We start from the raw sequence: 13,081 nt of genomic DNA, 5'->3' as shown, positions 1-13,081 counted from the left end.
ATATTAGGAATACATTTATATTTGTCACGTTTTGGTTAGCGACCAACGGGTAGCACTGTCAGGCTCCATCTGCAGCTGAACAGGTGTTGGTCATTTTAATCAGGCAGTTAAAAGTTTTCCCATTTCGCGTCGGGACATTGTTTGGTTCACCATGCCAGGTTTGTTTCTTCTTGTCATGTTTTTACTCCTGTTTTTGTTTGCGACGTTAGACCTTTCTGTCCTGATGACTTTGTTGTTTGAGATTGTGTTCCTGCTGACTTTATTTAATATAATTGGTCAAATACACCCTGCTCTCTTCTGTGTGTATTTTTTGGGGTTCACCACCACCACCACCATCTTGCAAATCGTGACAATATTACATAAACACGTGCCTGAGTGGACCTAGCACAAACAATATTGGATTTGGTCTCTTCTTTGAATTAACACAGTGACTTTTTTTAGAATGAGACGGCTCTGCCAAGAAACTCCCTGACTAACGCTTTTGCGCATGAAATCGCTCAGGTTTGTTTAAGCGCCATCTGTGCAATTTTTGGGTGGGGAAGGTGTTTTGTGAGGGACTCCGAATGGTGCGGTTAATTCCTTCTAGTGTGTGTGTGTGTGTGTGTGTGTGTGTGTGTGTTTGTATGGTTAGCCTTGTGAGGACCCCTAACATTTTATACCAGGGGTGTCAAAGTCTTTTTTTGCCGCGGGCCACATTGTAGTTATGGTTTCCTCTCGAGGGCCGTTATGAATTTGGGGAACCCATTAGAATGTTTAAATCCCTTCAAATATTATATATAGAGCACACAGCAAATTAATGAATAACTCATTCTCAAATCTGAAGTCAAGAATAATGACTTTTATTGTGGTTGACATCCAAAAATATGAAATTTTGGCTCAGATTTTAGCAATCATCATGGAATTTAACAAGTTTGATTTGCTTTCGCGGGCCGAAAAAAATGATGTGGCGGGCCGGCTTTGGCCCGCGGGCCTTGACTTTGACACTTGTGTTTTATACCATACATAGTGAGGACATTTTTGACAAGGGATGACCTTTTAACAGGTCTTCACAAGTGTTTCATTCTAAAGGCTTCTAGAGGGTCTATATATGCATCTGTTAAAGTTTCAGAGAGGTCCTCACGAATTCACCCAAAATGATTTTTTTGGTGTGTATTTTAATTTCACTTGGATACACACACTTTTTATTCACTGTGTGTGTTTATGTGTGTATGTGCGTGGTTAATGAGAGGAAAATTTTCATACCACAAAAAGTAAAACAATATTTTCACCAAATTCATACCAAGGGTGAGGACTTTGAATGTACCCATTTAGAAACCTCATTCATACTGTTATTTCAGTTTCAAGTCCACTTTTTATTTCTTTGTTTTTAAAGAAGTTGAAGTGGGAAATGGGGTGACATTTAGTGTTTAAATGTAACACTAGTTTTTCTCTAAACGTATCAGCAACGGTGGTCCTCACTCCTAATCAGGAGTTATCCGGACCTCACAAAATCATTGAAACAGGAGTGTGTGCGTGCGTATGTGTGTGTGGACTATGGAGGATGAATCAGGGGTGTCTTGTGAAAAATGCGTTGCCTTGGAGACCTGGCTGGGCCCCCCTCTGGGCACCCCCCTCTCCACCCCTCTTTTAAAGGTACACCATAATGAATAGAAAAGTGCTTGAGGAGATGGAGGGCGAGCTCTCATTGTCATCACGATCTGAGCTGCGTGTCACCATCAAATCGACTTTCTGCGCTCGCGTGGCAATAAAGGAGGGCGGACAGGGGATGTTAGTGTGTGTGTGTGTGTGGAGATAGATTGCATGACGAGATGAGCTCTTTCTCCGAGGAGCAATTATTCAGCTCGGCGTCTCGTTTGCTTACTTCCGAAAACCCGTGAAGTGACAAGCTACACTCGCCTTTTTGAATTGCTCGAAGCCAAACCAAGTGACGTCCTCCGTGGGAAAAGCAACAAAAAAGAGAGAGGGGGAGGGGGTGTACATTGTGCAAACCTGCCTGTGACTCATTCACGACCGGTTGCAACGACAGAGGGAAGCTTTAATTAGCTGCGCTTTTTCTTTTCCCGACGAAACGAGAGCGCATTCGTCTTTTCTTTCTTTTTTTTCCACTTGTTCCTCCCCTCCCTTTGCTGTCTGAAGCCAGTGGGAAGGAGATGTTGCACCTCCGTGCGCGAGTTGCTCCACAACCAGAATGTCACCCACTTCTGCCGGAGCGAAGCTTCGAGTATTAACCGGATGTGCATTTCACCGCGTGCGCTGATCTCCCTTTTTTTTCGCCTAATTGGGATCTGAAACGAGTTGGGTGGACGCAATCGCGTTCGAAGAGAATTTCCGCGTGAGGCTTCGCCATTCAACAAGCTGGCGGCAAGCAGGCAATGGGCGCATCGAGTCTCCGTCACGGATCGCGTCTTGCTCGTAATCTCGGCCAGCTTGTTGAATCTCCTCCGCGGTGACGAGCGAGCCACGATGACTTCGCGTTGACCAAACTTCTCTTGATTGAATCTTTTTTTATCTCTAGATCTTCAAAGTGAAAACATGGCTCGTGCCATTCTGGGTTTATTTTGCCTCGTGAGGACTGCGCTGGAGATGGTTTTGGCTCAGGAGACGTACGCGCCGCATTCGATCCGAACCGAGGGCCACTTAACCCTCGGCGGACTTTTCCCCGTGCACGCCAGGGGGGCGGACGGGGTGCCGTGCGGGGATCTGAAGAAGGAAAACGGCATCCAGAGACTCGAAGCCATGATGTACGCGTTGGACCAAATCAACCAGGACGAGCAACTCTTGCCCAACATCACCCTGGGCGCTCGGGTGCTGGACACTTGTTCGAGGGATACCTACGCGCTGGAACAATCTCTAACTTTCGTGCAAGCCCTCATTACGAAGGACACCTCGGATGTGAGGTGCACCAACGGGGAGCTGCCGGTTTTCGTCAAGCCCGAAAAAGTGGTGGGAGTCATTGGAGCCTCGGCGAGCTCGGTATCGATCATGGTTGCCAACATCCTCCGCCTCTTCCAGGTGAGTGGAAATGATACACCGTTTTGCAGACTTGTTTCAGACGAGGTACACGTTACAGGCTATTTTGGAAACATCTACCAAAATGTCACACGAGAATAGCCGTGCCGACACGAGAATAGCCGTGCCGTGAGTTTTCTAATACACTCTTGTACACAAAGCAAGATGAACTGTACCCCCACTAAAGATATACCTACACAAATAAATACATAGATAAGTAAATAACTAATAAAATGCACAAATTATTCCCCCAAACTCAGTGACTATGCTCAGTGGCTAAGCAAAAATGTTTCATGAACCAGTGATGACTTGAGCTACTGGGACCGTTTATGTACTTATTTGTCTTTATTGATTGATTGAACTTTTTATTTTGTAGTTTTATTTGTATTTTCATGTATTTATTTTTTATATTTTTTGTAGTTTTATTTGTTATTTTTATTTATTTATTTTTGTTTTTAATTTTTATGTATTTCACTTTATTTGTTTTTGTATTTTCATATTTATTATTGCATATTTATTTTGCAGTTTTATTTGTTATTTTTAATTGTCATTTGCTATTTTTATATTATTTTTGTTTTAATTAATTGATTCATTTAACTTTGTATTTTTATTTGTATTTTCATATATTTATTTTCGTATATATTTATTTTGTAGTTTTATTTGATATTTGTGTTATTTTTAATTGTTATTTGTTATTTTTGTTTTTAATTTTTCATTTATTTATTTAACTTTTGTATTATCATATATTTCTTTATATATTTATGTCCTATTTTTTTACTATTATTTGTATTTGTTAATGTTTTAATGTTTATTTAACTTTTTATTATTTATGTTAATTTTTTTTAGATATTTATTTTTTATATATTTATTTTCTATATGTTTTTTTTTATATTTTACTTTTTACATTTTTGTACTTTTTATTTTATTTTGTGTTTTAATGTTTAATGTTATTTTTTTCATCTAATGTATTTCGCTTATACTTCCGAACAAAAACTTATAATACAGTAAAGTCTCGTTATATCGATATCGGATATATCGATAGTCCCGGTTATATCGATACTATTTCTATGCACGCAAATTACATGCAAACAGGGTCGGATATATCGATAGTCCCGGTTATATCGATATTTTTTCGGACTCCCTTGAATATCGATATAACGAGACTTTACTGTACTCGAATTGCATGGTGGCAGCTAACTCACTACAAATAAGTGGCACTTTGACACATAATGACCAATTCTTCAAGTTGTTTTCTGCCACTCCCACCTGAGGTTTACTATAAAGCTGAATGCAAAACAAAGAAAATTACACGTTGTGTGTGTATAAAACAGTCCCGTACATAAATTTGCTTGACATTTGCTTGCTTTAAACTAACCCATAATGGAAAACGGTATAGGTTGCCTCATGAGCGTCATTGGTGTGGCAGAGTTGTAACCATTCCAATAACAGACATTTGAATAAACAGTGGAGCAACACGCGAATATAAAAATAGATGACTCGCAGGGCCGGAAAAAATAATGGGATTTCCATTCCGTTTTGAAGTTATTTGTTATTGTCATTGAATGAATTTAACTTGGATCTTAAAGGACAACCGACGTCCCCGGACAAGTTGTGTCCGTAATTTGTAAAATCACTTCAAATGACTTCTATTGAGCGTATTTTCCAAAGATTCCACGGCATATAGCTATATTTTACGTGTTAATACTCGCGCTGAATATTCCAGAAGTCTTGTTTTTGAGTTGGTGACGAGTCCTCATGTTACGTCACTGAAGGAACGCCCCTGACCGAAAAAAGGACACATTGTAGCAGTCCTTCCATCACGTCAATGCATTTTGCTGTACATTGTTTGGTCTGAAAACTTTGTGTAGCACCAAAAAGAGGCAGAAGAGGGCGACAAAGCTCAGAGTAAGGAATTAATCAGCCTGTGGAAACGGGCTGATTAATTCATGAATATGACATGACATGAACATAACAGAACATGATATGAACAGGGGCGTTCCTTTAGTGACGTCACGTACGGACTCGTCACCAACTCAAATACAAGACTTCCTGAATATTCAGCGCGAGTCTTAAAACGTAAAATATAGCTATATGCGCTGGAATCTTATTAAAATACGCTCACTAAAAGTCATTTGAAGCCATTTTACAAATTATGGACACAACTTGTCCGGAGACGTCGGTTGTCCTTTAATTCATTTTTATTGGTGTTTTGCATTTGACTAAAAATATCAGCCTGCGTGTTTTGGGCATTTTAGATGCTATAAAATGTTTTTCTGATGTCAATTAGGAAACAAAAAAATGGTGTCAGTTGTCCTTTAAGTAAACGGAACATGTAAAAGCAATAACAAAATAACTTTCAAAATAATAAAATCCCAACAATGTTTGCTATCAGTTGCGAATTGTGATATGTCATCGCAGGGTTTAAATTAGATTAGAATAGATGAACCTTTATTTGGATCACAATGGAGACATTTACAGGGAAATCAAGCTTTTATTGTGGAAAATGAGTATATTTCAGGGTCTCGAAGTAACTTTCAGCTAGCAACAGGTTAGAAAAGGAATTCCCTATGTGTTATCACTTCATTGTATATAGCGACGGCATTGTCTGCCATCTTTTTGGTCCCGCTTCAGTTTGGTGCCCAATGCCTGGCTAGCCTCCCCTGTTGTTTCGTCTCTGCATATGATGATAATAATAATAATGATGATTATGCTGATGATGGAAAGTCAGCCAGGATCCTGATGAGGATAAGCTGTATAGAAAATGGCTCGATGTATAATTTCTCTCATGACTCACCAATATGGCATCGCACAGCAGTTGGGAATCACTGGTTGAGAACATCAAAGTGTGGGAGAGACGTGCTGAGAAAGAATTAATCCCTTTTGATGTTTAGTTTGATTTGTTTTATTATTTATGATGGTTTCAATTGGAGGAAAAATATGATGGTCTTCCATTGCTGCGCAAATGAATCATACATGTATTTGAATGAATCATGATTAAGATTTTGACTGCCATCAATACATTAAGATGATTGTCTGTGATGTTTACATTCCAACTGCAGCCTCTGGCTGCATGTGTAATCAAGCACTTCACCCAACTAGAAGGTGGTAAACACGTGGTAAAGGTTTCATGGAGGTACAGTGGTACCTTGGCTTACGAACTTAATTGGTTCCCAGAGTGTGTAAGGCGAAAAGTGTGTATCCCAAAAAATAATTTCCCATAGGAAACTATTAAAATGAGAATAAATCCGTTCCCAGGTCCCCATAAAATTTTCTACTTTTTAATTTTCGAAGCCTTAAAACTACACAAACTTTCCACAAAATATACCTTATTTTATGTATAATAAATGTGCTATGGTGTTATAATTAAAGAAATAAACTGTACTGTATAATAAAGTCGTTTTATTTACCTTTGTGATGGTCGTTGATGGCTTGATGGATGGCTGGTTTCATCAGTATGAAACAAGTGATGAGGAACGTAGCCTTCTTCTTTCACCATCTTGAGGCATGATCCCTTATAGGTGCTTTCTCTGCGATAATTTTATCTAGTTCCTCATCAATTGTGTTCTGTTTAGCTGGGTTGATAGCTTTTTGCATCAAGTGTACAGATGGCTTGTGCGGTTTATTTGTGGAGCCTGATTGATGGGAATTTTAACCTTGCAGTCTATACTCTGCCTTTGACCTATCAAAGTTGAAACAAGTCCAAATTTCACTGTTTTCTATCCATTTTGTCACACTCTCTCTGTCGTCTGCCTGTCTCTTTAATCTTTAAACCACCTCCCTTCGCTGCTGTATTCTTCACCAATCACGTGGCTTTAACCGACGACTGGGGGCGGGGAATAGAGGACCAAAACAAGCCGGCTGCCATTTTCTTTTAGGAGAACGGGCTCGTTCGCGAATGACACATCACTCATTGTGCCAGCTCCGTGTGTATCCCGAAAAATACTTTGTATGGCAAGGTAAAATTTAACGTTCGTAAACCGAAAAGTTCGTAAGCCAAGAGGTTCGTAAACCGAGTTATCACTGTACCTAAATAAGAAGCACCTGGACAAAATATCATTACGATAAACCAATATCCCATCACATTGTCTTCGTCCCATATTGGCACATTCCTTTCAAGCATAATGCACAGAAGCACAGCATTTACATACATAATGTCGCAGCTCTCCTCAATTATTCAGTGTCTTTAAAGTTATTGATTAGCATCGACACAACAGGGTGTAGGCAATCAGTCACGATTTTAAAAGGAAAAGTTTGAACACCCCTGCTTGACACTGTAAAATGACTTCCGGTATTGCTTATCTACGGTGGTGCTGAAAGAACAGCTCCTTTTGCAAATAGTCCCACTGCAGGTGCTGATGGATGGCTCCTGACAGGCTGACTCGTTCGCAGCGCGGCCAAATCTACAAGGGGAATTCTTAGAGTGGCAAGAGAGTGGAGACATAGAGTAGATGCTTATTATACAATAATGGCACTCAGCAAAGCATTGACCTCCACCAAGGCCGGGCAATGCTGTAGTTTGGATCAGAACCAAAATCTATTCCCTACAAGATAATGACTTTCTTCAGATGCCAAAATGTTCTCATTAAGATTCCTACTACCGTGCAGGAAAAAAAAAACGGAGTTAACGTTTGCAACTACAACAAAAAAAAAAAAAGTCTTTGGCAGGGTCTTACCCCTTAATATTCTCACAGAATCAGTGCTTGCATAATTTGCAAACAATCACATAGCGTTGAAAATAACAAGTGAAACAAGGGTGCCTGAAAAATAACTTTATTGTGAAGTGAGTGAATTTCTCGAAATATGAGCTGTCGATTTCATTGCTTTAGCTTGGGTACATAAACTACAGTGAGACTTCAACTTACAAACACCTTATCTAACAAACTTTTCGTCTTACAAACGTCAAATTTCTGAAAATTAAAACTGATAATAAGCACTATTTTCATAATACACACCCACCACGGCTGGCGGAGTGATCTTCGGCGGAAGCACACGACTGCACCAGAGGTTAAGTTACCAACTCCTCATGTAATGTGCCCCTCTTTCCAAACAGCAATTCCCTTTGACCTTCGACCTTCAACGCCATTCCATCAAGCCATAAATGACCATCACAAATGTAAATAAAGTGACTTTATGATACAATGCAGTGTATTTCTTTCATTACAATACAATAGCACATTTATTATACATAGAATAAGGTATGTTGTGTGTAGTTTTAAGGCTTATTTAGTTAAAAAGTATATTTTATGGAAACCCGGGAACGGATTATTCCCATTTTAATGGTTTCCTATGGGATTCTTTTTTTTGAGATACACACTTTTCGCCTTACACACTCTGTCTGGGAACCAATTAAGTTCGTAAATTGAGGTCTAACTGTACTAAAATGCTGTTTAGTATGGTGGCAATATACCACTTTTATTTTCTGGTCTGTTTCTTGTTCGGTTTGAGCAAATCCTGTTGAATTGTTATATGTTTGGGCAAACAAGATCTTTTTTTTTTCTTCCAGCAGTGAGAAAAAGACTTGTTAACATGGCAAATATTTATCACATTCATACATAACCCAGATGAAAAGCAAACACATGCGCAGTGATGAATTATTTGGATGTCGGAATCCAGTGTGATATGTTTGCAAATTTCTCTGACGTGAACTCTTACAACATGTTTGGAAATAGTTTTTTTCGTAACAGATGATTTGAGAAGAAATTTGCTTTTTCAAGAGAATATTATGCAAGTATCATTTGACATCATCATGTCGTGTTTATTCAATAAATGCACTAAAACACATTTATTATTCTCAAGGTCGGAAACATTTTAGGACACAAATGTACGGTCATAACAACTACTTGTATAAGAGACTGTAAGATCATATCATTCGTCATGTAGGTGGGGAATGTAGGTGTGATGAATATATGCAGTGTACAAGAACTGTATGTACAAAATAATCATTACCACGCAACAACAATTACCACAAATTCAAGTCATCAGAGCAAAGTAGTGAAAAACAATTATGAAGAGGTGTTTGCATCAACATGTACTTCTTGATACACAAAATGTTTTTATTTTTTTTTTTTTTCATTATTTTCACGTGTCCAACAATCGTTATTAATCGCTGGCGCACGAGTTGGCAGTAAAAGTCGTGCATTATTCTCTCACACAGATTTTTACAGCTCATATTAACTAATGCAGCATCACCGTAAGATATGAGTTGAATTAATTTTGTGATAAAGTTGCTCAAACTCAAAACACTCGTGCATTGCAATCAATAGAAAACAAAACAACAACAAAAAAAAAAAGCAAGGCTCGTGAGCGCACTTAGCTAGCTATATCTATTAGCTATGTCTATCTAGCTGGCTAGCTGTGTGTCTGGCTAGCTATGTAGCTGACTAGCTGTATATCTTTCTAGTTGGCTGGCTAGCTATCTATTGGCTATCTATTGGCTGGCTAGCTATGTAGCTGGGTAGCTGATCTCTTTCTAGTTGACTGGCTAGCTATCTAGGTATCTATCTATTGGCTGTCTATTAGCTAGCTAGCTAGCTATGTAGCTGGCTAGCTGTATATCTTTCTAGTTGGCTGGCTAGCTATCTAGGTAGCTATCTATTAGCGAGCTAGTTATGTAGCTGGCTAGCTGTATATCTTTCTAGTTGGCTGGCTAGCTTTCTAGCTAGCTAGCTCTTTGCTATCTATTGTCTGGCTTGCTTTGTAGCTGGCTAGCTGTATATCTTTCTAGTTGGCTGGCTAGCTATCTAGCTAGCTATCTATTGGCTGGCTAGCTATGTAGCTGGCTAGCTGATATCTTTCTAGTTGGCTGGCTAGCTAACTAGGTAGCTATCTATTGGCTATCTATTAGCTTGCTAGCTTTGTAGCTGGCTAGCTGTATATCTTTCTAGTTGGCTGGCTAGCTATCTAGCTAGCTATCTATTGGCTATCTATTGGCTGGCTAGCTATGTAGCTGGCTAGCTGATATCTTTCTAGTTGGCTGGCTAGCTAACTAGGTAGCTATCTATTGGCTATCTATTAGCTTGCTAGCTTTGTAGCTGGCTAGCTGTATATCTTTCTAGTTGGCTGGCTAGCTAACTAGGTAGCTATCTATTGGATATCTATTAGCTTGCTAGCTTTGTAGCTGGCTAGCTGTGTATCTTTCTAGTTAGGTGGACGGACGGATGGATGGATGGATGGGTAGATGGATAGATTGATCGATGGATAGGTCTGCCTTGTCAAAAATTCTCAATTTGGGTCACTCGGACCTCAAGGCACGTCGGTGCTCGATTCCCAAACAGGAAATGGGTTGCATCAAGAAAACTAAACGATTTCCCAGTTACATCAATGAAAGGCCACGTGAAAGAACAACATTAGCATAACACAGCTAATGGCACTGACGTCCAGTAATGGTGTGTTCCTCAGATTAATGGTCAAAGTTAATTTCTTCCTGCTTTCATTTGGAAATGTGATAAATAGGTAAAATGGAGAGTCACTGCCTTGTGGAAGTTACAATTGTTTGTTTTTACGTGGCTTTTTTTATGACTGCACTCAAATCTGCTCGTTGTATTTATCTGCAGTGTGACTTGTTGATAGTTTGAGGCCATTTTTTTAGACCTTTCATACCAATGAATATTTGGCTTCGCTCAAGCTTACTCCAACCTCCTTCAGTTCAGTGACATTTTTTTTATGCCCAGCATGATGTCTTTGTTGAGAAACGATAATAGAAGTGCTGCAGGCAGCGCTCGAAGCAGCTTCCGTCCTTATCACCTCATCTCCATCACTTTGATTCAGACTGTTTATAAAATTCATATTGAATATTGATTTACAGGTGGTTAAGTCAGATGCAGCGCTACGTCATGTAATTGCACATGATTAAAAAGCCACTTTTGTGTTTAAATTAAGCCTATAATGCCATTTGTATCATACAGTGATACCTCGGTATACGAACCCCTTGGTTTACGAACTTTTCGGTTTACGAACGTTAAATCTATGAAGGTTTTACGTTGGCATACAAACTATTTTTCGGGGTACACACGGAGCTGCCACAATGAATGATGTGTCGTTCGCGAAGGAGCCCGTTCTCCTCAAAGAAAATGGCGGCCAGCTTGTTTTGGTCCTCTATTCCCCGCCCCCAGTCTTCGGTTAAAGCCACGTAATTGGTCAAGAACGCAGCAGTGGGGGGAGGGGAAGGTTACAGATTGAGAGAGAGAGAGTGAAGCCATTCTCCAAAAAAGAAAATAGCTGCTGACATTTTTTTGTCCTATTCCCCGCCCCCAGTCTTCGGTTAAAGCCACGTGATTGGTCAAGAACGCAGTAGTGAGGGGAGGTGGTTTAGACATTAAAGAGACAGGCAGACGACAGAGAGAGTGATAAAATGAATAGAAAACAGTGTAATTTGGACTCGTTTCAACTTTGATAGTTCAATGACAGAGTGTAGACTGCAAGGTTAAAATTCCCATCAATCACGCTCCATGTTTCGGTTTGTTTTTCGGTCCCAAAAAAAGCAAAACTATCCACTCGATGACAAACCACTTCTGCACTGAGTGCGGAAAATGAGTCCGCCAGCTACCGTGGCGCTGTTCGACCGTGTGGTTTGGTGTTCATCCGCCGAAAACTAGTCCACCAGCCATTGTGGCGCTATGTGTGTTTCCCGAAAACTAGTTTTTATGCCAAGATTATATTCTCGCGTATTTAATGTTCATAAGGCGAAAAGTTTGTAAAATAACGCGTTCGTAAGATGAAGTATCACTGTAATCCGCCTTACTTTTATCAACTTGTGAACGCGTGCGAGCACGTCACTTTTCAGTCAAAATGTTGACACCCCAACTGGGCGCTATCGTTGCAATTCAACGAAATGACCAGTGATCTCAAAGAGTGTTAGCGTTTGTTTGTGCGCGTATTACTCTTATGCCTGTTGGCTGAAGAAGCGCTCTGCTGCAGTGAAATGAGAACCGCAGCAGGGATCCAGTACAGCCGATTAATTATTTAAAACAAAATATAGAACAAAATATCTAATGGCTTGAAATATCACACGGATGCCGTCGCAAACGCACCGACTTGTGCACTCTGCTTTGACTCCGAGCGCCGACAGAGTTGGATGGTTTTATTTTGATCGGAATATATTGGCCCGTTTGCTTTTTGTGCGGTCACTCTGCGCCATTTTACCAATTTGGCAGACGACTCCGCCATGCTGTGCTCTATGGCTGAGCGAGGGTGTGTCCTTGAAGGCAACTGTCTTGGTGAAATGACAAATTGATGACAGAAAGTCAGTCTAACGTTACATCTGCTCGGATTAAGTCCAAATTGTGGTACAGCTCATATGAAACCGTTTGATTGAGGCAAAGACAGGCATGAGATTCGCAAGCATATTGACATTGCCAGCATTTATGACTATTTTATATTATGAGCGAGATCACTAACATTTGTTTGCCAATGGCAAATCTCTTGTTTCTATTTATAATTGTATTTTATTTATTGCATTCTATTTGTGATTGTATTTTATTTATTATAGTACCTATGCTTGTCTGTGACTGTAAAGTGTCCTTTAGAGCTTTGAAAGGCGCTTAAAATGTCATGTATTATTCTTATTATTCTTATTATTCTTATTATTCTTATTTTTATTATACTTATTATTCTTATTATTCTCATTATTCTTATTATTCTTATTATTCTTATCCTCTGGTTACCTGCAGAATATTAGTGCACCACATCAATAGGGATTGAATGGACGTGCTTTGATTGGCAGCAAGTGGAATCGGCCGTGTTCACACCCACAACGGAATAAACTGTCCTTGTTTAAAAAAAAAAAAAAAAAAAAACATCTCACAAAATTATTAAGCTTTGAATCTGTGGCAGAATGTCAAGGCCTGCAAAGCCTTCTCTGCTGGCCTAAAAATATATGACTCACGGACTGATGTTCATTATACAGTAAAGTCTCGTTATATCGATATCGGATATATCGATAGTCCCGGTTATATCGATACTATTTCTATGCACGCACGGAGAAAATTACATGCAAACAGGGGCGGATATATCGATAGTCCCGGTTATATCGATATTTTTTCGGGCTCCGTTGAATATCGATATAACGAGACTT

The 13,081-nt window shown here is 39.5% G+C and overlaps 1 protein-coding gene across 2 annotated transcripts in view; it reads left to right on the top strand.

The window, feature by feature from the left end:
- grm7 (glutamate metabotropic receptor 7) overlaps positions 1 to 13,081 on the top strand; it is a 192,092-nt gene that overhangs the window by 62,014 nt on the left and 116,997 nt on the right. The window contains exon 2 of one of the 2 annotated variants that reach the window (XM_088990352.1): positions 2,516 to 3,012. In XM_088990352.1, the coding sequence (XP_088846478.1) occupies positions 2,533 to 3,012 (480 nt within the window). In that variant the 5' untranslated portion in view covers positions 2,516 to 2,532. Of the gene's footprint in view, positions 1 to 1,733; positions 3,013 to 13,081 lie in introns of those variants that run through there. The other variant, XM_088990343.1, reaches the window with a different exon arrangement.

This window comes from Hippocampus bargibanti, linkage group LG01, assembly GCF_051943395.1.
Source record: "Hippocampus bargibanti isolate YZ-2025 linkage group LG01, ASM5194339v1, whole genome shotgun sequence".
NCBI lineage: Eukaryota > Metazoa > Chordata > Actinopteri > Syngnathiformes > Syngnathidae > Hippocampus > Hippocampus bargibanti.
Note: the sequence above shows the minus strand (reverse complement) of the source record. Positions and strands in the feature narration are given on the sequence as shown.